The following is a 21,484-nucleotide window of genomic DNA, read 5'->3' as shown; positions in this document are numbered from 1 at the left end:
TTCGTCTCGCTCTCTCGCTCCTTGCCCCTTCGTCTCGCTCTCTCTCTCCTTGCCCCGTCGTCTCGCTCTCTCTCTCCTTGCCCCTTCGTCTCGCTCTCTCTCTCTCTCCTTGCCCCTTCGTCTCGCTCTCTCCCTCTCTCCTTGCCCCTTCGTCTCGCTCTCTCCTTCTCTCCTTGCCCCTTCTTCTCGCTCCGTCGCTCTTTGCCCCTTCGCCTTGCTCTCTCCCTCTCTCCTTGCCCCTTCGTCTCGCTCTTTCCCTCTCTCCTTGCCTCTTCGTCTCGCTCTTTCCCTCTCTCCTTGCCCCTTCGTCTCGCTCTCTCTCTCCTTGCCCCTTCGTCTCGCTCTCTCTCTCCTTGCCCCTTCGTCTCGGTCTCTCTCTCCTTGCCCCTTCGTCTCGCTCTCTCTCTCCTTGCCCCTTCGTCTCGCTCTCTCTCTCCTTGCCCCTTCGTCTCGCTCTCTCTCTCTCCTTGCCCCTTTGTCTCAATCTCTCTCTCCTTGTCCCTACGTCTCGCTCTCTCTCTCCTTGCCCCTTCGTCTCGCTCTCTCCCTCTCTCCTTGCCCCTTCGTCTCGCTCTCTCCCTTTCTCCTTGCCCCTTCGTCTCGCTCTCTCCCTTTCTCCTTGCCCCTTCGTGTCGCTCTCACCCTCTCTCCTTGCCCCTTCGTCTCGCTCTCACCCTCTCTCCTTGCCCCTTTTTCTCGCTCTCTCCCTCTCTCCTTGCCCCTTCGTCTCGCTCTCTCCCTCTCTCCTTGCCCCTTCGTCTCGCTCTCTCCCTCTCTCCTTGCCCCTTTGTGTCCCTCTCTCCCTGTCTCCTTGCCCATTCGTCTCGCTCTCTCCCTGCCCCTTCGTCTCGCTCTCTCCCTCTCTCCTTGCCCCTTCGTCTTGCTCTCTCCCTCTCTCCTTACCCCTTCTTCTCTCTCTCTCTCTCCCCTTGCCCCTTCGTCTCGCTCTCTCTCCCCTTGCCCCTTCGTCTCGCTCTCTCTCCCCTTGCCCCTTCGTCTCGCTCTCTCTCTCCTTGCCCCTTCGTCTCGCTCTCTCTCTCCTTGCCCCTTCGTCTCGCTCTCTCTCTCCTTGCCCCTTCGTCTCGCTCTCTCTCTCCTTGCCCCTTCGTCTCGCTCTCTCTCTCCTTGCCCCGTCGTCTCGCTCTCTCTCTCCTTGCCCCTTCGTCTCGCTCTCTCCCTCTCTCCTTGCCCCTTCGTCTCGCTCTCTCCCTCTCTCCTAGCCCCTTCTTCTCGCTCCCTCGCTCTTTGCCCCTTCGCCTTGCTCTCTCCCTCTCTCCTTGCCCCTTCGCCTTGCTCTTTCCCTCTTTCCTTGCCTCTCTGTCTCGCTCTTTCCCTCTCTCCTTGCCCCTTCGTCTCGCTCTCTCCCTCTCTCCTTGCCCCTTCGTCTCGCTCTCTCTCTCCTTGCCCCTTCGTCTCGCTCTCTCTCTCCTTGCCCCTTCGTCTCGCTCTCTTTCTCCTTGCCCCTTTGTCTCGCTCTCTCTCTCCTTGCCTCTTCGTCTCGCTCTCTCTCTCCTTGCCCCTTCGTCTCGCTCTCTCTCTCCTTGCCCCTTCGTCTCGCTCTCTCTCTCCTTGCCCCTTCGTCTCGCTCTCTCTCTCCTTGCCCCTTCGTCTCGGTCTCTCTCTCCTTGCCCCTTCATCTCACTGTCTCTCTCCTTGCCCCTTCGTCTCGCTCTCTCTCCCCTTGCCCCTTCGTCTCGCTCTCTCTCTCCTTGCCCCTTCGTCTCGCTCTCTCTCTCCTTGCCCCTTTGTCTCGCTCTCTCTCTCCTTGCCCCTTCGTCTCGCTCCCTCTCTCCTTGCCCCTTCTTCTCGCTCCCTCGCTCTTTGCCCCTTCGCCTTGCTCTCTCCCTCTCTCCTTGCCCCTTCGTCTCGCTCTTTCCCTCTCTCCTTGCCTCTTCGCCTTGCTCTCTCCCTCTCTCCTTGCCCCTTCGTCTCGCTCTTTCCCTCTCTCCTTGCCTCTTCGTCTCGCTCTTTCCCTCTCTCCTTGCCCCTTCGTCTCGCTCTCTCTCTCCTTGCCCCTTCGTCTCGCTCTCTCTCTCCTTGCCCCTTTGTCTCGCTCTCTCTCTCCTTGCCTCTTCGTCTCGCTCACTCTCTCTCCTTGCCCCTTCGTCTCGCTCTCTCTCTCCTTGCCCCTTCGTCTCGGTCTCTCTCTCCTTGCCCCTTCGTCTCGCTCTCTCTCTCCTTGCCCCTTCGTCTCGCTCTCTCTCTCCTTGCCCCTTCGTCTCGCTCTCTCTCTCCTTGCCCCTTCGTCTCGCTCTCTCTCTCTCCTTGTCCCTTTGTCTCAATCTCTCTCTCCTTGTCCCTTCGTCTCGCTCTCTCTCCCTCTCCTTGCCCCTTCGTCTCTCTCTCTCTCCTTGTCCCTTCGTCTCGCTCTCTCTCCTTGCCCCTTCGTATCGCTCTCTCTCCTTGCTGCTTCGTCTCGCTCACTCTCTCTCTTTGCCCCTTCGTCTCGCGCCCTCCCTCTCCTTGCCCTTTCGTCTCGCTCTCTTTCGTTGCCCCTTCGTCTCGCTCTCTCCTTGCCCCTTCGTCTCGCTCTCTCCCTCTCTCCTTGCCCCTTCGTCTCGCTCTCTCCCTCTCTCCTTGCCCCTTCGTCTCGCTCTCTCCCTCTCTCCTTGCCCCTTCGTCTCGCTCTCTCCCTCTCTCCTTGCCCCTTCGTCTCGCTCTCACCCTCTCTCCTTGCCCCTTTTTCTGGCTCTCTCCCTCTCTCCTTGCCCCTTCGTCTCGCTCTCTCCCTCTCTCCTTGCCCCTTTGTCTCGCTCCCTCCCTCTCTCTTTGCCCCTTCGTCTAGCTCTCTCTCTCTTCTTGCCGCTTCGTTTCGCTCACTCCCTCTCTTTGCCCCTTCGTCTCGCTCTCTCCCTCTCCTTGCCCCTTCGTCTCGCTCTGTCTCCTTGCCCCTTCGTCTCGCTCTCTCTTTCCTTGCCCCTTCGTCTCGCTCTCTCTTTCCTTGCCCCTTCGTCTTGCTCTCTCTCTCCTTGCCCCTTCGTCTCGCTCTCTCCCTCTCTCCTTGCCCCTTCGTCTCGCTCGATCCCTCTCTCCTTGCCCCTTCGTCTCGCTCCCTCCCTCTCTCCTTGCCCCTTCGTCTCGGTCTCTCTGTCCTTGCCCCTTCATCTCGCTCTCTCTCTCCTTGCCCCTTCATCTCGGTCTCTCTCTACTTGCCCCTTCGTCTCCCTCTCTCTCTCCTTGCCCCTTCGTCTCCCTCTCTCTCTCCTTGCCCCTTCGTCTCACTGTCTCTCTCCTTGCCCCTTCGTCTCACTGTCTCTCTCCTTGCCCCTTCGTCTCGCTCTCTCCTTGCCCCTTTGTCTCGCTCTCTCTCTCCTTGCCCCTTCGTTTCGCTCCCTCACTCCTTGCCCCTTCGTCTCGCTCTCTCCCTCTCTCCTTGCCCCTTCGTCTCGCTCTCTCCCTCTCTCCTTGCCCCTTCGTCTCGCTCTCTTTCTCTCTCTTTGCCCCTTCGTCTCGCTCTCTCTCTCCTTCCCCCTCCGGCTCACTCTCTCTCTCCTTGCCCCTCTGTCTCACTCTCTCTCTCCTTGCCCCTTGTCTCGCTCCCTTCCTCTCTCCTTGCCCCTTTGTCTTGCTCCCTCCCTCTCTCCTTGCCTCTTCGTCTCGCTCTCTCCCTCTCTCCTTGCCCCTTTTTCTCGCTCTCTCCCTTTCTCCTTGCCCCTTCGTCTCACTCTCTCCCTCTCTCCTTGCCCCTTCGTCTCGCTCTCTCCCTCTCTCCTTGCCCCTTCGTCTCGCTCTCTCCCTCTCTCCTTGCCCCTTCCTCTCTCTCTCTCTCTCCTTGTCCCTTCGTCTCGCTCTCTCTCTCCCTCTCCTGTCCCCCTTCGTCTCTCTCTCTCTCCTTGCACCTTGTCTCGCTCTCTCTCTCCTTGCCCCTCTGTCTCACTCTCTCTCCTTGCCCCTTCGTCTCGCTCTCTCTCTCCTTGCCCCTTCGTCTCGCTCTCTCTCTCCTTGCCCCTTCGTCTCGCTCTCTCCCTCTCTCCTTGCCCCTTCCTCTCTCTCTCTCTCTCTCCTTGTCCCTTCGTCTCGCTCTCTCTCTCCCTCTCCTGTCCCCCTTCGTCTCTCTCTCTCTCCTTGCACCTTCGTCTCGCTCTCTCTCTCCTTGCCCCTCTGTCTCACTCTCTCTCCTTGCCCCTTCGTCTCGCTCTCTCTCTCCTTGCCCCTTCATCTCGCTCTCTCTCTCCTTGCCCCTTCGTCTCGCTCTCTCTCTCCTTGCCCCTTCGTCTCGGTCTCTCCCTCTCTCCTTGCCCCTTTGTCTCGCTCTCTCTCTCCTTGCCCCTTTGTCTCGCTCTCTCTCTCCTTGCCCCTTCGTCTCGCTCTCTCTCTCCTTGCCCCATCGTCTCGCTCTCTCTCTCCATGCCCCTTCGTCTCGCTCTCTCCTTGCCCCTTCGTCTCGCTCTCTCTCTCCTTGCCCCTTCGTCTCGCTCTCTCCCTCTCTCCTTGCCCCTTCGTCTCGCTCTCTCCCTCTCTCCTTGCCCCTTCGTCTCGCTCTCTCCCTCTCTCCTTCCCCCTTCATCTCGCTCTCTCCCTCTCTCCTTGCCCCTTCGTCTCGCTCTCTCCCTCTGTCCTTGCCCCTTCGTCTCGCTCTCTCCCTCTCTCCTTACTCCTTCGTCTCGCTCTCTCCCTCTCTCTTTGCCCCTTCGTCTCGCTCTCTCCCTCTCTCTTTGCCCCTTCGTCTCGCTCTCTCTCTCCTTGCCCCTTCGTCTCGCTCTCTCTCTCCTTGCCCCTTTGTCTCGCTCTCTCTCTCCTTGCCTCTTCGTCTCGCTCACTCTCTCTCCTTGCCCCTTCGTCTTGCTCTCTCTCTCCTTGCCCCTTCGTCTCGCTCTCTCTTTCTCCTTGTCCCTTTGTCTCAATCTCTCTCTCCTTGTCCCTTCGTCTCGCTCTCTCTCTCCTTGTCCCTTCGTCTCGCTCTCTCTCCCTCTCCTTGCCCCTTCGTCTCTCTCTCTCTCCTTGTCCCTTCGTCTCGCTCTCTCTCCTTGCCCCTTCGTATCACTCTCTCTCCTTGCTGCTTCGTCTCGCTCACTCTCTCTTTGCCCCTTCGTCTCGCGCCCTCCCTCTCCTTGCCCCTTCGTCTCGCTCTCTTTCGTTGCCCCTTCGTCTCGCTCTCTCCTTGCCCCTTCGTCTCGCTCTCTCCTTGCCCCTTCGTCTCACTCTCTCCCTCTCTCCTTGCCCCTTCGTCTCGCTCTCTCCCTCTCTCCTTGCCCCTTCGTCTCGCTCTCTCCCTCTCTGCTTGCCCCTTCGTCTCGCTCTCTCCCTCTCTCCTTGCCCCTTCGTCTCGCTCTCACCCTCTCTCCTTGCCCCTTTTTCTCGCTCTCTCCCTCTCTCCTTGCCCCTTCGTCTCGCTCTCTCCCTCTCTCCTTGCCCCTTTGTCTCGCTCCCTCCCTCTCTCTTTGCCCCTTCGTCTAGCTCTCTCTCTCTTCTTGCCGCTTCGTTTCGCTCACTCCCTCTCTTTGCCCCTTCGTCTCGCTCTCTCCCTCTCCTTGCCCCTTCGTCTCGCTCTGTCTCCTTGCCCCTTCGTCTCGCTCTCTCTCTCCTTGCCCCTTCGTCTCGCTCTCTCTCTCCTTGCCCCTTTGTCTCGCTCTCTCTCTCTCCTTGCCCCTTCGTCTCGCTCTCTCCCTCTCTCCTTGCCCCTTTGTCTCCCTCTCTCCCTGTCTCCTTGCACCTTCTTCTCGCTCTCTCCCTGCCCCTTCGTCTCGCTCTCTCCCTCTCCCCTTGCTCCTTCGTCTCGCTCTCTCCCTCTCCCCTTGCTCCTTCGTCTCGCTCTCTCTCCCCTTGCCCCTTCGTCTCGCTCTCTCTCTCCTTGCCCCTTCGTCTCGCTCTCTCTCTCCTTGCCCCGTCGTCTCGCTCTCTCTCTCCTTGCCCCTTCGTCTCGCTCTCTCTCTCTCTCCTTGCCCCTTCGTCTCGCTCTCTCCCTCTCTCCTTGCCCCTTCGTCTCGCTCTCTCCTCCTCTCCTTGCCCCTTCTTCTCGCTCCGTCGCTCTTTGCCCCTTCGCCTTGCTCTCTCCCTCTCTCCTTGCCCCTTCGTCTCGCTCTTTCCCTCTCTCCTTGCCTCTTCGTCTCGCTCTTTCCCTCTCTCCTTGCCCCTTCGTCTCGCTCTCTCTCTCCTTGCCCCTTCGTCTCGCTCTCTCTCTCCTTGCCCCTTCGTCTTGGTCTCTCTCTCCTTGCCCCTTCGTCTCGCTCTCTCTCTCCTTGCCCCTTCGTCTCGCTCTCTCTCTCCTTGCCCCTTCGTCTCGCTCTCTCTCTCTCCTTGCCCCTTTGTCTCAATCTCTCTCTCCTTGTCCCTACGTCTCGCTCTCTCTCTCCTTGCCCCTTCGTCTCGCTCTCTCCCTCTCTCCTTGCCCCTTCGTCTCGCTCTCTCCCTTTCTCCTTGCCCCTTCGTCTCGCTCTCTCCCTTTCTCCTTGCCCCTTCGTGTCGCTCTCACCCTCTCTCCTTGCCCCTTCGTCTCGCTCTCACCCTCTCTCCTTGCCCCTTTTTCTCGCTCTCTCCCTCTCTCCTTGCCCCTTCGTCTCGCTCTCTCCCTCTCTCCTTGCCCCTTCGTCTCGCTCTCTCCCTCTCTCCTTGCCCCTTTGTCTCCCTCTCTCCCTGTCTCCTTGCCCATTCGTCTCGCTCTCTCCCTGCCCCTTCGTCTCGCTCTCTCCCTCTCTCCTTGCCCCTTCGCCTTGCTCTCTCCCTCTCTCCTTGCCCCTTCGCCTTGCTCTTTCCCTCTTTCCTTGCCTCTCTGTCTCGCTCTTTCCCTCTCTCCTTGCCCCTTCGTCTCGCTCTCTCCCTCTCTCCTTGCCCCTTCGTCTCGCTCTCTCTCTCCTTGCCCCTTCGTCTCGCTCTCTCTCTCCTTGCCCCTTTGTCTCGCTCTCTTTCTCCTTGCCCCTTTGTCTCGCTCTCTCTCTCCTTGCCTCTTCGTCTCGCTCTCTCTCTCCTTGCCCCTTCGTCTCGCTCTCTCTCTCCTTGCCCCTTCGTCTCGCTCTCTCTCTCCTTGCCCCTTCGTCTCGCTCTCTCTCTCCTTGCCCCTTCGTCTCGGTCTCTCTCTCCTTGCCCCTTCATCTCACTGTCTCTCTCCTTGCCCCTTCGTCTCGCTCTCTCTCCCCTTGCCCCTTCGTCTCGCTCTCTCTCTCCTTGCCCCTTCGTCTCGCTCTCTCTCTCCTTGCCCCTTTGTCTCGCTCTCTCTCTCCTTGCCCCTTCGTCTCGCTCCCTCTCTCCTTGCCCCTTCTTCTCGCTCCCTCGCTCTTTGCCCCTTCGCCTTGCTCTCTCCCTCTCTCCTTGCCCCTTCGTCTCGCTCTTTCCCTCTCTCCTTGCCTCTTCGCCTTGCTCTCTCCCTCTCTCCTTGCCCCTTCGTCTCGCTCTTTCCCTCTCTCCTTGCCTCTTCGTCTCGCTCTTTCCCTCTCTCCTTGCCCCTTCGTCTCGCTCTCTCTCTCCTTGCCCCTTCGTCTCGCTCTCTCTCTCCTTGCCCCTTTGTCTCGCTCTCTCTCTCCTTGCCTCTTCGTCTCGCTCACTCTCTCTCCTTGTCCCTTCGTCTCGCTCTCTCTCTCCTTGCCCCTTCGTCTCGGTCTCTCTCTCCTTGCCCCTTCGTCTCGCTCTCTCTCTCCTTGCCCCTTCGTCTCGCTCTCTCTCTCCTTGCCCCTTCGTCTCGCTCTCTCTCTCCTTGCCCCTTCGTCTCGCTCTCTCTCTCTCCTTGTCCCTTTGTCTCAATCTCTCTCTCCTTGTCCCTTCGTCTCGCTCTCTCTCCCTCTCCTTGCCCCTTCGTCTCTCTCTCTCTCCTTGTCCCTTCGTCTCGCTCTCTCTCCTTGCCCCTTCGTATCGCTCTCTCTCCTTGCTGCTTCGTCTCGCTCACTCTCTCTCTTTGCCCCTTCGTCTCGCGCCCTCCCTCTCCTTGCCCTTTCGTCTCGCTCTCTTTCGTTGCCCCTTCGTCTCGCTCTCTCCTTGCCCCTTCGTCTCGCTCTCTCCCTCTCTCCTTGCCCCTTCGTCTCGCTCTCTCCCTCTCTCCTTGCCCCTTCGTCTCGCTCTCTCCCTCTCTCCTTGCCCCTTCGTCTCGCTCTCTCCCTCTCTCCTTGCCCCTTCGTCTCGCTCTCACCCTCTCTCCTTGCCCCTTTTTCTCGCTCTCTCCCTCTCTCCTTGCCCCTTCGTCTCGCTCTCTCCCTCTCTCCTTGCCCCTTTGTCTCGCTCCCTCCCTCTCTCTTTGCCCCTTCGTCTAGCTTTCTCTCTCTTCTTGCCGCTTCGTTTCGCTCACTCCCTCTCTTTGCCCCTTCGTCTCGCTCTCTCCCTCTCCTTGCCCCTTCGTCTCGCTCTGTCTCCTTGCCCCTTCGTCTCGCTCTCTCTCTCCTTGCCCCTTCGTCTCGCTCTCTCTTTCCTTGCCCCTTCGTCTTGCTCTCTCTCTCCTTGCCCCTTCGTCTCGCTCTCTCCCTCTCTCCTTGCCCCTTCGTCTCGCTCGATCCCTCTCTCCTTGCCCCTTCGTCTCGCTCCCTCCCTCTCTCCTTGCCCCTTCGTCTCGGTCTCTCTGTCCTTGCCCCTTCATCTCGCTCTCTCTCTCCTTGCCCCTTCATCTCGGTCTCTCTCTACTTGCCCCTTCGTCTCCCTCTCTCTCTCCTTGCCCCTTCGTCTCCCTCTCTCTCTCCTTGCCCCTTCGTCTCACTGTCTCTCTCCTTGCCCCTTCGTCTCATTGTCTCTCTCCTTGCCCCTTCGTCTCGCTCTCTCCTTGCCCCTTTGTCTCGCTCTCTCTCTCCTTGCCCCTTCGTTTCGCTCCCTCACTCCTTGCCCCTTCGTCTCGCTCTCTCCCTCTCTCCTTGCCCCTTCGTCTCGCTCTCTCCCTCTCTCCTTGCCCCTTCGTCTCGCTCTCTTTCTCTCTCTTTGCCCCTTCGTCTCGCTCTCTCTCTCCTTCCCCCTCCGGCTCACTCTCTCTCTCCTTGCCCCTCCGTCTCACTCTCTCTCTCCTTGCCCCTTGTCTCGCTCCCTTCCTCTCTCCTTGCCCCTTTGTCTTGCTCCCTCCCTCTCTCCTTGCCTCTTCGTCTCGCTCTCTCCCTCTCTCCTTGCCCCTTTTTCTCGCTCTCTCCCTTTCTCCTTGCCCCTTCGTCTCACTCTCTCCCTCTCTCCTTGCCCCTTCGTCTCACTCTCTCCCTCTCTCCTTGCCCCTTCGTCTCGCTCTCTCCCTCTCTCCTTGCCCCTTCCTCTCTCTCTCTCTCTCCTTGTCCCTTCGTCTCGCTCTCTCTCTCCCTCTCCTGTCCCCCTTCGTCTCTCTCTCTCTCCTTGCACCTTGTCTCGCTCTCTCTCTCCTTGCCCCTCTGTCTCACTCTCTCTCCTTGCCCCTTCGTCTCGCTCTCTCTCTCCTTGCCCCTTCGTCTCGCTCTCTCTCTCCTTGCCCCTTCGTCTCGCTCTCTCCCTCTCTCCTTGCCCCTTCCTCTCTCTCTCTCTCTCTCTCCTTGTCCCTTCGTCTCGCTCTCTCTCTCCCTCTCCTGTCCCCCTTCGTCTCTCTCTCTCTCCTTGCACCTTCGTCTCGCTCTCTCTCTCCTTGCCCCTCTGTCTCACTCTCTCTCCTTGCCCCTTCGTCTCGCTCTCTCTCTCCTTGCCCCTTCATCTCGCTCTCTCTCTCCTTGCCCCTTCGTCTCGCTCTCTCTCTCCTTGCCCCTTCGTCTCGGTCTCTCCCTCTCTCCTTGCCCCTTTGTCTCGCTCTCTCTCTCCTTGCCCCTTTGTCTCGCTCTCTCTCTCCTTGCCCCTTCGTCTCGCTCTCTCTCTCCTTGCCCCATCGTCTCGCTCTCTCTCTCCATGCCCCTTCGTCTCGCTCTCTCCTTGCCCCTTCGTCTCGCTCTCTCTCTCCTTGCCCCTTCGTCTCGCTCTCTCCCTCTCTCCTTGCCCCTTCGTCTCGCTCTCTCCCTCTCTCCTTGCCCCTTCGTCTCGCTCTCTCCCTCTCTCCTTCCCCCTTCATCTCGCTCTCTCCCTCTCTCCTTGCCCCTTCGTCTCGCTCTCTCCCTCTGTCCTTGCCCCTTCGTCTCGCTCTCTCCCTCTCTCCTTACTCCTTCGTCTCGCTCTCTCCCTCTCTCTTTGCCCCTTCGTCTCGCTCTCTCCCTCTCTCTTTGCCCCTTCGTCTCGCTCTCTCTCTCCTTGTCCCTTCGTCTCGCTCTCTCTCTCCTTGCCCCTTTGTCTCGCTCTCTCTCTCCTTGCCTCTTCGTCTCGCTCACTCTCTCTCCTTGCCCCTTCGTCTCGCTCTCTCTCTCCTTGCCCCTTCGTCTCGGTCTCTCTCTCCTTGCCCCTTCGTCTCGCTCTCTCTCTCCTTGCCCCTTCGTCTTGCTCTCTCTCTCCTTGCCCCTTCGTCTCGCTCTCTCTTTCTCCTTGTCCCTTTGTCTCAATCTCTCTCTCCTTGTCCCTTCGTCTCGCTCTCTCTCTCCTTGTCCCTTCGTCTCGCTCTCTCTCCCTCTCCTTGCCCCTTCGTCTCTCTCTCTCTCCTTGTCCCTTCGTCTCGCTCTCTCTCCTTGCCCCTTCGTATCACTCTCTCTCCTTGCTGCTTCGTCTCGCTCACTCTCTCTTTGCCCCTTCGTCTCGCGCCCTCCCTCTCCTTGCCCCTTCGTCTCGCTCTCTTTCGTTGCCCCTTCGTCTCGCTCTCTCCTTGCCCCTTCGTCTCGCTCTCTCCTTGCCCCTTCGTCTCGCTCTCTCCCTCTCTCCTTGCCCCTTCGTCTCGCTCTCTCCCTCTCTCCTTGCCCCTTCGTCTCGCTCTCTCCCTCTCTGCTTGCCCCTTCGTCTCGCTCTCTCCCTCTCTCCTTGCCCCTTCGTCTCGCTCTCACCCTCTCTCCTTGCCCCTTTTTCTCGCTCTCTCCCTCTCTCCTTGCCCCTTCGTCTCGCTCTCTCCCTCTCTCCTTGCCCCTTTGTCTCGCTCCCTCCCTCTCTCTTTGCCCCTTCGTCTAGCTCTCTCTCTCTTCTTGCCGCTTCGTTTCGCTCACTCCCTCTCTTTGCCCCTTCGTCTCGCTCTCTCCCTCTCCTTGCCCCTTCGTCTCGCTCTGTCTCCTTGCCCCTTCGTCTCGCTCTCTCTCTCCTTGCCCCTTCGTCTCGCTCTCTCTTTCCTTGCCCCTTCGTCTTGCTCTCTCTCTCCTTGCCCCTTCGTCTCGCTCTCTCCCTCTCTCCTTGCCCCTTCGTCTCGCTCGATCCCTCTCTCCTTGCCCCTTCGTCTCGCTCCCTCCCTCTCTCCTTGCCCCTTCGTCTCGGTCTCTCTGTCCTTGCCCCTTCATCTCGCTCTCTCTCTCCTTGCCCCTTCGTCTCGGTCTCTCTCTACTTGCCCCTTCGTCTCCCTCTCTCTCTCCTTGCCCCTTCGTCTCCCTCTCTCTCTCCTTGCCCCTTCGTCTCACTGTCTCTCTCCTTGCCCCTTCGTCTCACTGTCTCTCTCCTTGCCCCTTCGTCTCGCTCTCTCTCTCCTTGCCCCTTTGTCTCGCTCTCTCTCTCCTTGCCCCTTTGTCTCGCTCTCTCTCTCCTTGCCCCTTTGTCTCGCTCTCTCTCTCCTTGCCCCTTCGTTTCGCTCCCTCACTCCTTGCCCCTTCGTCTCGCTCTCTCCCTCTCTCCTTGCCCCTTCGTCTCGCTCTCTCCCTCTCTCCTTGCCCCTTCGTCTCGCTCTCTTTCTCTCTCTTTGCCCCTTCGTCTCGCTCTCTCTCTCCTTCCCCCTCCGGCTCACTCTCTCTCTCCTTGCCCCTCCGTCTCACTCTCTCTCTCCTTGCCCCTTGTCTCGCTCCCTTCCTCTCTTCTTGCCCCTTTGTCTTGCTCCCTCCCTCTCTCCTTGCCTCTTCGTCTCGCTCTCTCCCTCTCTCCTTGCCCCTTTTTCTCGCTCTCTCCCTTTCTCCTTGCCCCTTCGTCTCACTCTCTCCCTCTCTCCTTGCCCCTTCATCTCGCTCTCTCCCTCTCTCCTTGCCCCTTCGTCTCGCTCTCTCCCTCTCTCCTTGCCCCTTCCTCTCTCTCTCTCTCTCCTTGTCCCTTCGTCTCGCTCTCTCTCTCCCTCTCCTGTCCCCCTTCGTCTCTCTCTCTCTCCTTGCACCTTCGTCTCGCTCTCTCTCTCCTTGCCCCTCTGTCTCACTCTCTCTCCTTGCCCCTTCGTCTCGCTCTCTCTCTCCTTGCCCCTTCGTCTCGCTCTCTCTCTCCTTGCCCCTTCGTCTCGCTCTCTCCCTCTCTCCTTGCCCCTTCCTCTCTCTCTCTCTCTCCTTGTCCCTTCGTCTTGCTCTCTCTCTCCCTCTCCTGTCCCCCTTCGTCTCTCTCTCTCTCCTTGCACCTTCGTCTCGCTCTCTCTCTCCTTGCCCCTCTGTCTCACTCTCTCTCCTTGCCCCTTCGTCTCGCTCTCTCTCTCCTTGCCTCTTCGTCTCGCTCTCTCTCTCCTTGCCCCTTCGTCTCGCTCTCTCTCTCCTTGCCCCTTCGTCTCGGTCTCTCCCTCTCTCCTTGCCCGTTTGTCTCGCTCTCTCTCTCCTTGCCCCTTTGTCTCGCTCTCTCTCTCCTTGCCCCTTCGTCTCGCTCTCTCTCTCCTTGCCCCTTCGTCTCGCTCTCTCTCTCCTTGCCCCATCGTCTCGCTCTCTCTCTCCATGCCCCTTCGTCTCGCTCTCTCCTTGCCCCTTCGTCTCGCTCTCTCTCTCCTTGCCCCTTCGTCTCGCTCTCTCCCTCTCTCCTTGCCCCTTCGTCTCGCTCTCTCCCTCTCTCCTTGCCCCTTCGTCTCGCTCTCTCCCTCTCTCCTTCCCCCTTCATCTCGCTCTCTCCCTCTCTCCTTGCCCCTTCGTCTCGCTCTCTCCCTCTGTCCTTGCCCCTTCGTCTCGCTCTCTCCCTCTCTCCTTACTCCTTCGTCTCACTCTCTCCCTCTCTCCTTGCCCCTTCGTCTCGCTCTCTCCCTCTCTCTTTGCCCCTTCGTCTCGCTCTCTCCCTCTCTCCTCGCCTCATTTGTCTCGCTCTCTCCCTCTCTCCTTGCCCCTTCGTCTCGCTCTCTCCCTGCCCCTTCGTCTTGCTCTCTCCCTCTCTCCTTGCCCCTTCTTCTCTCTCTCTCTCCCCTTGCCGCTTTGTCTCGCTCTCTCTCCCCTTGCCCCTTCGTCTCGCTCATTCTCTCCTTGCCCCTTCGTCTCGCTCTCTCTCTCCTTGCCCCTTCGTCTCGCTCTCTCTCTCCTTGTCCCTTCGTCTCGCTCTCTCTCTCCTTGTCCCTTCGAATCACTCTCTCTCTCCTTGCCCCTTCGTCTCGCTCTCTCTCTCCTTGCCCCTTTGTCTCGCTCTCTCTCTCCTTGCCCCTTTGTCTCGCTCTCTCTCTCCTTGCCCCTTTGTCTCGCTCTCTCTCTCCTTGCCCCTTCGTTTCGCTCCCTCACTCCTTGCCCCTTCGTTTCGCTCTCTCCCTCTCTCCTTGCCCCTTCGTCTCGCTCTCTCCCTCTCTCCTTGCCCCTTCGTCTCGCTCTCTTTCTCTCTCTTTGCCCCTTCGTCTCGCTCTCTCTCTCCTTCCCCCTCCGGCTCACTCTCTCTCTCCTTGCCCCTCCGTCTCACTCTCTCTCTCCTTGCCCCTTGTCTCGCTCCCTTCCTCTCTCCTTGCCCCTTTGTCTTGCTCCCTCCCTCTCTCCTTGCCTCTTCGTCTCGCTCTCTCCCTCTCTCCTTGCCCCTTTTTCTCGCTCTCTCCCTCTCTCCTTGCCCCTTCGTCTCACTCTCTCCCTCTCTCCTTGCCCCTTCGTCTCGCTCTCTCCCTCTCTCCTTGCCCCTTCGTCTCGCTCTCTCCCTCTCTCCTTGCCCCTTCCTCTCTCTCTCTCTCTCCTTGTCCCTTCGTCTCGCTCTCTCTCTCCCTCTCCTGTCCCCCTTCGTCTCTCTCTCTCTCCTTGCACCTTCGTCTCGCTCTCTCTCTCCTTGCCCCTCTGTCTCACTCTCTCTCCTTGCCCCTTCGTCTCGCTCTCTCTCTCCTTGCCCCTTCGTCTCGCTCTCTCTCTCCTTGCCCCTTCGTCTCGCTCTCTCTCTCCTTGTCCCTTCGTCTCGCTCTCTCCCTCTCTCCTTGCCCCTTCCTCTCTCTCTCTCCTTGTCCCTTCGTCTCGCTCTCTCTCTCCCTCTCCTGTCCCCCTTCGTCTCTCTCTCTCTCCTTGCACCTTCGTCTCGCTCTCTCTCTCCTTGCCCCTCTGTCTCACTCTCTCTCCTTGCCCCTTCGTCTCGCTCTCTCTCTCCTTGCCCCTTCGTCTCGCTCTCTCCCTCTCTCCTTGCCCCTTCGTCTCGCTCTCTTTCTCTCTCTTTGCCCCTTCGTCTCGCTCTCTCTCTCCTTCCCCCTCCGGCTCACTCTCTCTCTCCTTGCCCCTCCGTCTCACTCTCTCTCTCCTTGCCCCTTGTCTCGCTCCCTTCCTCTCTCCTTGCCCCTTTGTCTTGCTCCCTCCCTCTCTCCTTGCCTCTTCGTCTCGCTCTCTCCCTCTCTCCTTGCCCCTTTTTCTCGCTCTCTCCCTCTCTCCTTGCCCCTTCGTCTCACTCTCTCCCTCTCTCCTTGCCCCTTCGTCTCGCTCTCTCCCTCTCTCCTTGCCCCTTCGTCTCGCTCTCTCCCTCTCTCCTTGCCCCTTCCTCTCTCTCTCTCTCTCCTTGTCCCTTCGTCTCGCTCTCTCTCTCCCTCTCCTGTCCCCCTTCGTCTCTCTCTCTCTCCTTGCACCTTCGTCTCGCTCTCTCTCTCCTTGCCCCTCTGTCTCACTCTCTCTCCTTGCCCCTTCGTCTCGCTCTCTCTCTCCTTGCCCCTTCGTCTCGCTCTCTCTCTCCTTGCCCCTTCGTCTCGCTCTCTCTCTCCTTGCCCCTTCGTCTCACTCTCTCCCTCTCTCCTTGCCCCTTCCTCTCTCTCTCTCTCTCCTTGTCCCTTCGTCTCGCTCTCTCTCTCCCTCTCCTGTCCCCCTTCGTCTCTCTCTCTCTCCTTGCACCTTCGTCTCGCTCTCTCTCTCCTTGCCCCTCTGTCTCACTCTCTCTCCTTGCCCCTTCGTCTCGCTCTCTCTCTCCTTGCCCCTTCGTCTCGCTCTCTCTCTCCTTGCCCCTTCGTCTCGCTCTCTCTCTCCTTGCCCCTTCGTCTCGCTCTCTCCCTCTCTCCTTGCCCCTTTGTCTCGCTCTCTCTCTCCTTGCCCCTTTGTCTCGCTCTCTCTCTCCTTGCCCCTTTGTCTCGCTCTCTCTCTCCTTGCCCCTTCGTCTCGCTCTCTCTCTCCTTGCCCCATCGTCTCGCTATCTCTCTCCATGCCCCTTCGTCTCGCTCTCTCCTTGCCCCTTCGTCTCGCTCTCTCTCTCCTTGCCCCTTCGTCTCGCTCTCTCCCTCTCTCCTTGCCCCTTCGTCTCGCTCTCTCCCTCTCTCCTTGCCCCTTCGTCTCGCTCTCTCCCTCTCTCCTTCCCCCTTCATCTCGCTCTCTCCCTCTCTCCTTGCCCCTTCGTCTCGCTCTCTCCCTCTGTCCTTGCCCCTTCGTCTCGCTCTCTCCTTCTCTCCTTACTCCTTCGTCTCACTCTCTCCCTCTCTCCTTGCCCCTTCGTCTCGCTCTCTCCCTCTCTCTTTGCCCCTTCGTCTCGCTCTCTCCCTCTCTCCTCGCCTCATTTGTCTCGCTCTCTCCCTCTCTCCTTGCCCCTTCGTCTCGCTCTCTCCCTGCCCCTTCGTCTCGCTCTCTCCCTCTCTCCTTGCCCCTTCGTCTTGCTCTCTCCCTCTCTCCTTGCCCCTTCTTCTCTCTCTCTCTCCCCTTGCCGATTTGTCTCGCTCTCTCTCCCCTTGCCCCTTCGTCTCGCTCATTCTCTCCTTGCCCCTTCGTCTCGCTCTCTCTCTCCTTGCCCCTTCGTCTCGCTCTCTCTCTCCTTGTCCCTTCGTCTCGCTCTCTCTCTCCTTGTCCCTTCGAATCGCTCTCTCTCTCCTTGCCCCTTCTTCTCGCTCTCTCTCTCCTTGCACCTTCGTCTCGCTCTCTCTCTCCTTGCCCCTCTGTCTCACTCTCTCTCCTTGCCCCTTCGTCTCGCTCTATCTCTCCTTGCCCTTTCGTCTCGCTCTCTCTCTCCTTGCCCCTTCGTCTCGCTCTCTCACTATCCTTGCCCCTTCATCTCGCTCTCTCCCTCCTTGTCCCTTCGTCTCGCTCTCTCCCTCCTTGCCCCTTCGTCTCACTCTCTCCCTCCTTGCCCCTTCGTCTCGCTCTCTCTCTCCTTGCCCCTTCGTCTCGCTCTCTCCCTCTCTCCTTGCCCCTTTGTCTCGCTCTCTCTCTGCTTGCCCCTTTGTCTCGCTCTCTCTCTCCTTGCCCCTTCGTCTCGCTCTCTCTCTCCTTGCCCCATCGTCTCGCTCTCTCTCTCCATGCCCCTTCGTCTCACTCTCTCCTTGCCCCTTCGTCTCGCTCTCTCTCTCCTTGCCCCTTCGTCTCGCTCTCTCCCTCTCTCCTTGCCCCTTCGTCTCACTCTCTCCCTCTCTCCTTGCCCCTTCGTCTCGCTCTCTCCCTCTCTCCTTGCCCCTTCGTCTCGCTCTCTCCCTCTCTCCTTCCCCCTTCGTCTCGCTCTCTCCCTCTCTCCTTGCCCCTTCGTCTCGCTCTCTCCCTCTGTCCTTGCCCCTTCGTCTCGCTCTCTCCCTCTCTCCTTGCCCCTTCGTCTCGCTCTCCCTGCCCCTTCATCTCGCTCTCTCCCTCTCTCCTTGCCCCTTCGTCTTGCTCTCTCCCTCTCTCCTTGCCCCTTCTTCTCTCTCTCTCTCCCCTTGCCGCTTTGTCTCGCTCTCTCTCCCCTTGCTCCTTCGTCTCGCTCATTCTCTCCTTGCCCCTTCGTCTCGCTCTCTCTCTCCTTGCCCCTTCGTCTCGCTCTCTCTCTCCTTGTCCCTTCGTCTCGCTCTCTCCTTGTCCCTTCGAATCGCTCTCTCTCTCCTTGCCCCTTCTTCTAGCTCTCTCTCTCCTTGCTCCTTCGTCTCGCTCATTCTCTCCTTGTCCCTTCGTCTCGCTCTCTCTCCTTGTCCCTTCGAATCGCTCTCTCTCCTTGCCCCTTCGTCTCGCTCTCTCTCTCCTTGCCCCTTCGTCTCGCTCTCTCTCTCCTTGCCCCTTTGTCTCTCTCTCTCCCTGCCCCTTCGTCTCGCTCTCTCCCTCTCTCCTTGCCCCTTCGTCTCGCTCCCTTTGTCCTTGCCCCTTCGCCTCGCCTACTCCCTCTCTCCTTGCCCCTTCGTCTCGCTCTCTCCCTCTCTCCTTGCCCCTTCGTCTCGCTCTTTCCCTCTCTCCTTGCCCCTTCGTCTCGCTCTCTCCCTCTCTCCTTGCCCCTTCGTCTCTCTACATCTCTCTCTTCCTTTATTGGTGAGTCCGCACCTGGAGTACTGTGCACAGTTTTGGTCCCCTTACTTGAGGACGGATGTAGTTGCATTGGAGGCGGTTCAGAGGAGGTTCACTAGATTGATTCCAGAGATGTGGGTCTCGTCTTATGAGGAGAGATTGAGCAGTTTCGGCCTTTACTCACTAGAGGCTGGAGAGTTGAGAGGAGATCTAATTGAGGTATATAAGATGCTGAAGGGGATAGACCAAGGATACATGGAGCAGCTGTTTCCGCTTCTGGGGTTGGAATGAATGAGAGACCATAGTTTTAGGCTAAGGGCTGGTAGATTTAAATCAGAGAGGAGGAGGAATTACTTTTCTCAAAGGGTGGTGAATCGGTGGAATTCACTCCCTCAGGGTGCAGTGGATGCCGGGACGCTGAATAAATTTAAGGAGAAGGTAGACAGGTTTTTAATTAGTAACGGGTAGAAAGGTTATGGGGAAAGTTCAGTAAGTTGGAGTTGAGGCCGAAATGAGATCAGCCAAGATCGTAATGAATGGAGGGGCAGGCTCGAGGGGCTGAATTACCTATTCCTGCTCCTAGTTCTTATGTTCCCCCCTCGCCTCTCTCTCTCTCTCGCTGTCTATTGTCCCTGTGTGATGGATTCTCTTTTCCTCCTCCCCAGGTATTACTACAACAAACGCATTCTACACAAAACCAAAGGGAAGAGGTTTACTTACAAGTTTAACTTCAGCAAGATGGTGATGGTCAATTATCCCTTCATTGATGTCCGAGGATCTGGTGAGTATAAACACAGATACCCGGGAGTGAGTTACAGACTGGAATCTAATCGAGGGGTTCGGGGGGTTTATATATGGAATAACAGATACCTGGGAGTGAGTTACAGACTGGAATCTAATCGAGGGGTTCAGGGGGTTTATATATAGAATAACAGATACCCAGGAGTGAGTTACAGACTGCAATCTAATCGAGGAGTTCGGGGTGGTTTATATATAGAATAACAGATACCCGGGAGTGAGTTACAGACTGGAATCTAATCGAGGTGTTTGGGGGGTTTATATACAGAATTACAGATACCCAGGAGTGAGTTACAGACTGGAATATAATCAAGGGGTTCGGGGTGGTTTATATATTGAATAACAAATACCCGGGAGTGAGTTACAGACTGCAATCTAATCGAGGGGTTCGGGGTGGTTTATATATTGAATAACAAATACCCGGGAGTGAGTTACAGACTGGAATCTAATCGAGGGGTTCGGGGTGGTTTATATACAGAATAACAGATAGTCTGGAGTTAGTTACAGGCGGGAATTTAATCGAGGGGTTTGGGGGGATTTATATATAGAATATCAGATACCCAGGAGTGAGTTACAGACTGGAATCTAATCGAAGGGTTCCGGGTGGTTTATATACAGAATAACAGATACCCGGGAGTGAGTTACAGATTGGAAGTTAATCGAGGGGTTCGGGGTGGTTTATATACAGAATAACAGACACACGGGAGTGAGTTACAGACAGGAATCTAATTGAGGTGTTCGGGGTGGTTTATATATAGAATAACAGATACCCAGGAGTGAGTTAAAGACTGGAATCTAATCGAGGGGTTTGGGGTGGTTTATATAGAGAATAACAGATACCCGGGAGTGAGTAACAGAATCTAATTGAGGGGCTTGGCGTGACACAATTCTGGTCATGTTCTATCAGGATTGGGAGAGAGGGAGAGAGGGCCCTCCGGAGAGAGTGATAAGGAGGGCCAGAAGAGGCAGGTCTCGATATCGAGAGGCCAGCATGTGTAGCCAGGTTTGGGAGAATGGGGTTCGGTTGTGTGGCCCTCAGTGAGGGCAAGGAGGTGAGGATGGCGTGAATGGGAGTGAATTTGGGCTCTGGGGGAGAGGGGGAGTGAGAAGGCCGGAGGAGAGGGTCGAGATAGGGCACTGAGAGAGGGAGAAGGGAGGTGACAGGATTGTCCGGGAGCAGCTCCTGGACAGTATTTGGAGTTGAATACTGTTCACCTTCAGAATCTGTTGCAGAGACAAGAGGGTGGGTGTGGGGTTGAAGAGGAGAGGGACAACGTTGGGGAGAAGGGAAGTGGCTGTGGGATAGCCAAGGAGGTGTCTCTTGGTTTTGGCGGGAATGTTTGAAGGTTAATCCTGCTAATTTTTGGAGTCGATCTCTAACGACGTTTCTGTTTTCCCTCATTTCCTCTCTCGCCCTTTTCTCCCTTTCTGTTCCTCCTCCTCCTGTTCCCCGTTACCTTCTCTCTCTCTCTCTCTCTCTCTCTCTCCAGGTGCCGTTCCTCAGAGTGCCCCCCCAATCCCCACCAGCTCCTCCCTCTTCCACTTCCCGGCCCCCGATGCCCTCTCACCGCGCTGCTGCGGCCCTTTCGATGCTGCGGCAGCTGGTCGCCGAGGCCGAGGCTCGGTTTCGGATGGGAGTGAGGGGACGCCCGCCACCTCCGAGCAGGAGGATTGCAGCGGTGAAGCACGGTGGGGCTTGGAGGGAGTCGGCGGGGCCTTCAGCTCCTTCGGCAGGCCCGCCCGCCTCTACCAGGAGCCCCGTAGCCCCTTCTCCCCCCTCCTCCCTCCCTCCCTGGCCTTGTCTCCCGGCTTCCCCTTGACCCCCACCCCCTACACCTGCACCCCATCCCCCAGCTTGAGCCCCGGGCTCGGGGGCAGGGCCAGCACCCGCTTCACGTTCAACCCCGAGGAGATGAGCCTCTACCTCCAGGCCCACGCCCGGTCCGTCTACAACTACCACCTGAGCCCCCGGTCCTTCCCCCGCTACCCGGGGCTGCCGGTGACGGCCTTGCCGGCGATGCCCCGCCCAGCCAACGAGCTGGCGCCCAGCATCCAGCTCCAGGCCCCGCCCCCGGGCCGCAAGCCCCGAGCCGAGGCCCAGGGGGCGCCGTTCACCCGTCCGGCGCCGCCCCCCGCTGCCGATCAGCCGGCGGGGGCCGAGGGCGGGGGAGGGGGCGCCGCCCCTCCCCGGGAAGGGCGGCGAGCCGAGGAGAAGCACTGCATGCCCCTGAAGCTGCGGTACAAGAGGCAGTGGGTGGAAGACAGCTGCAAGCAGAAGGCCCGGGGCCTGGGGCCGGGGCTTGACCTCCCCTCGAAGGTGACCCCTTCCCCCTTGGCTGACGAGCTGGCCCCTGAGGCTGAAGGCGGACAGCAGAGAGCGACGCCGGGCCGGAAACAGGAGCTGACAGACTGAAGGAGACGGGCTGTTTGCCAATATGTTGCCTTTATGTACGCAAATAGCTAGACATATAAAATAGACAAATCGACATCCAGCTCTCTGAGAATGTCGGGGTTTTAATCATTATCCTGTACAGACACGCTCCGTCCTTCCCACCCCCTCCTTCCACTCTCCCTCACCACCCCCCCACTCCTCCCCCACCCCCCGCACCTCCTCCCTCACCACCCCGCCCCCACACACCCCTTCCCTGTCTCATGCAGCCACCCAACCCCACACACTCCGTCTCTTGCCCCCATGCCTGGAAGATTACTTCGTGTGCGATAGCGAACTGACTGCCCGGCGTGTGCAAATGAGGGAGAGGTGGGTGAAAGGGTTAATCCCCCTCCGATAGGGAACCGACAGCCCAGTGTGTGTAATTGGGGGAGAGGTGAGTGAGAGGGTTAATCCCCCTCCGATAGGGAACACACTGCCCGGTGTGTGTAAATGGGGGAGAGGTGGGTGAGAGGGTTAATCCCCCTCCTATAGGGAACAGACCGCCCGGTGTGTGTAAATGGGGGAGAGGTGGGTGAGAGGGTTAATCCCCCTCCGATAGGGAACAGACCGCCCGGTGTGTGTAAATGGGGAGAGGTGAGTGAGAGGGTTAATCCCCCTCCGATAGGGAACAGACCGCCCGGTGTGTGTAAATGGGGAGAGGTGGGTGAGAGGGTTAATCCCCCTCCGATAGGGAACAGGGTTCCCGGTGTGTGTAAATGGGGGAGAGGTGGGTGAGAGGGTTAATCCCTTTCCAATAGGGAACAGGTTGCCGGGTGTGTGAAATTCGGGAGAGGTGGGTGAAAGGGTTAATCCCCCTCCGATAGGGAACAGACCGCCCGGTGTGTGTAAATGGGGAGAGGTGGGTGAGAGGGTTAATCCCCCTCCGATAGGGAACAGGGTTCCCGGTGTGTGTAAATGGGGGAGAGGTGGGTGAGAGGGTTAATCCCCTTCCAATAGGGAACAGGTTGCCGGGTGTGTGAAATTCGGGAGAGGTGGGTGAAAGGGTTAATCCCCCTCCAATAGGGAACCGACAGCCCAGTGTGTGTAATTGGGGGAGAGGTGAGTGAGAGGGTTAATCCCC

The 21,484-nt window shown here is 58.7% G+C and overlaps 1 protein-coding gene across 1 annotated transcript in view; it reads left to right on the top strand.

Annotated features, from left to right (window-relative positions):
* Positions 1-20,992, top strand: part of LOC121273476 (ETS domain-containing transcription factor ERF-like) — a 37,689-nt gene extending 16,697 nt beyond the window's left edge. Inside the window, exons 3-4 of the mRNA XM_041180639.1 lie at positions 17,840-17,955; positions 19,463-20,992. Of these exons, the coding sequence (XP_041036573.1) occupies positions 17,840-17,955; positions 19,463-20,385 (1,039 nt within the window). The 3' untranslated portion in view covers positions 20,386-20,992. The remainder of the gene's footprint in view (positions 1-17,839; positions 17,956-19,462) is intronic.
* The last annotated feature ends 492 nt before the right edge of the window (positions 20,993-21,484 follow it).

The sequence above is a fragment of the Carcharodon carcharias genome (genome assembly GCF_017639515.1).
Source record: "Carcharodon carcharias isolate sCarCar2 chromosome 24 unlocalized genomic scaffold, sCarCar2.pri SUPER_24_unloc_1, whole genome shotgun sequence".
Taxonomy (NCBI): domain Eukaryota; kingdom Metazoa; phylum Chordata; class Chondrichthyes; order Lamniformes; family Lamnidae; genus Carcharodon; species Carcharodon carcharias.
The sequence above is the reverse complement of the archived record's forward strand: the minus strand, read 5'-3'. Positions and strand labels throughout refer to the sequence as shown.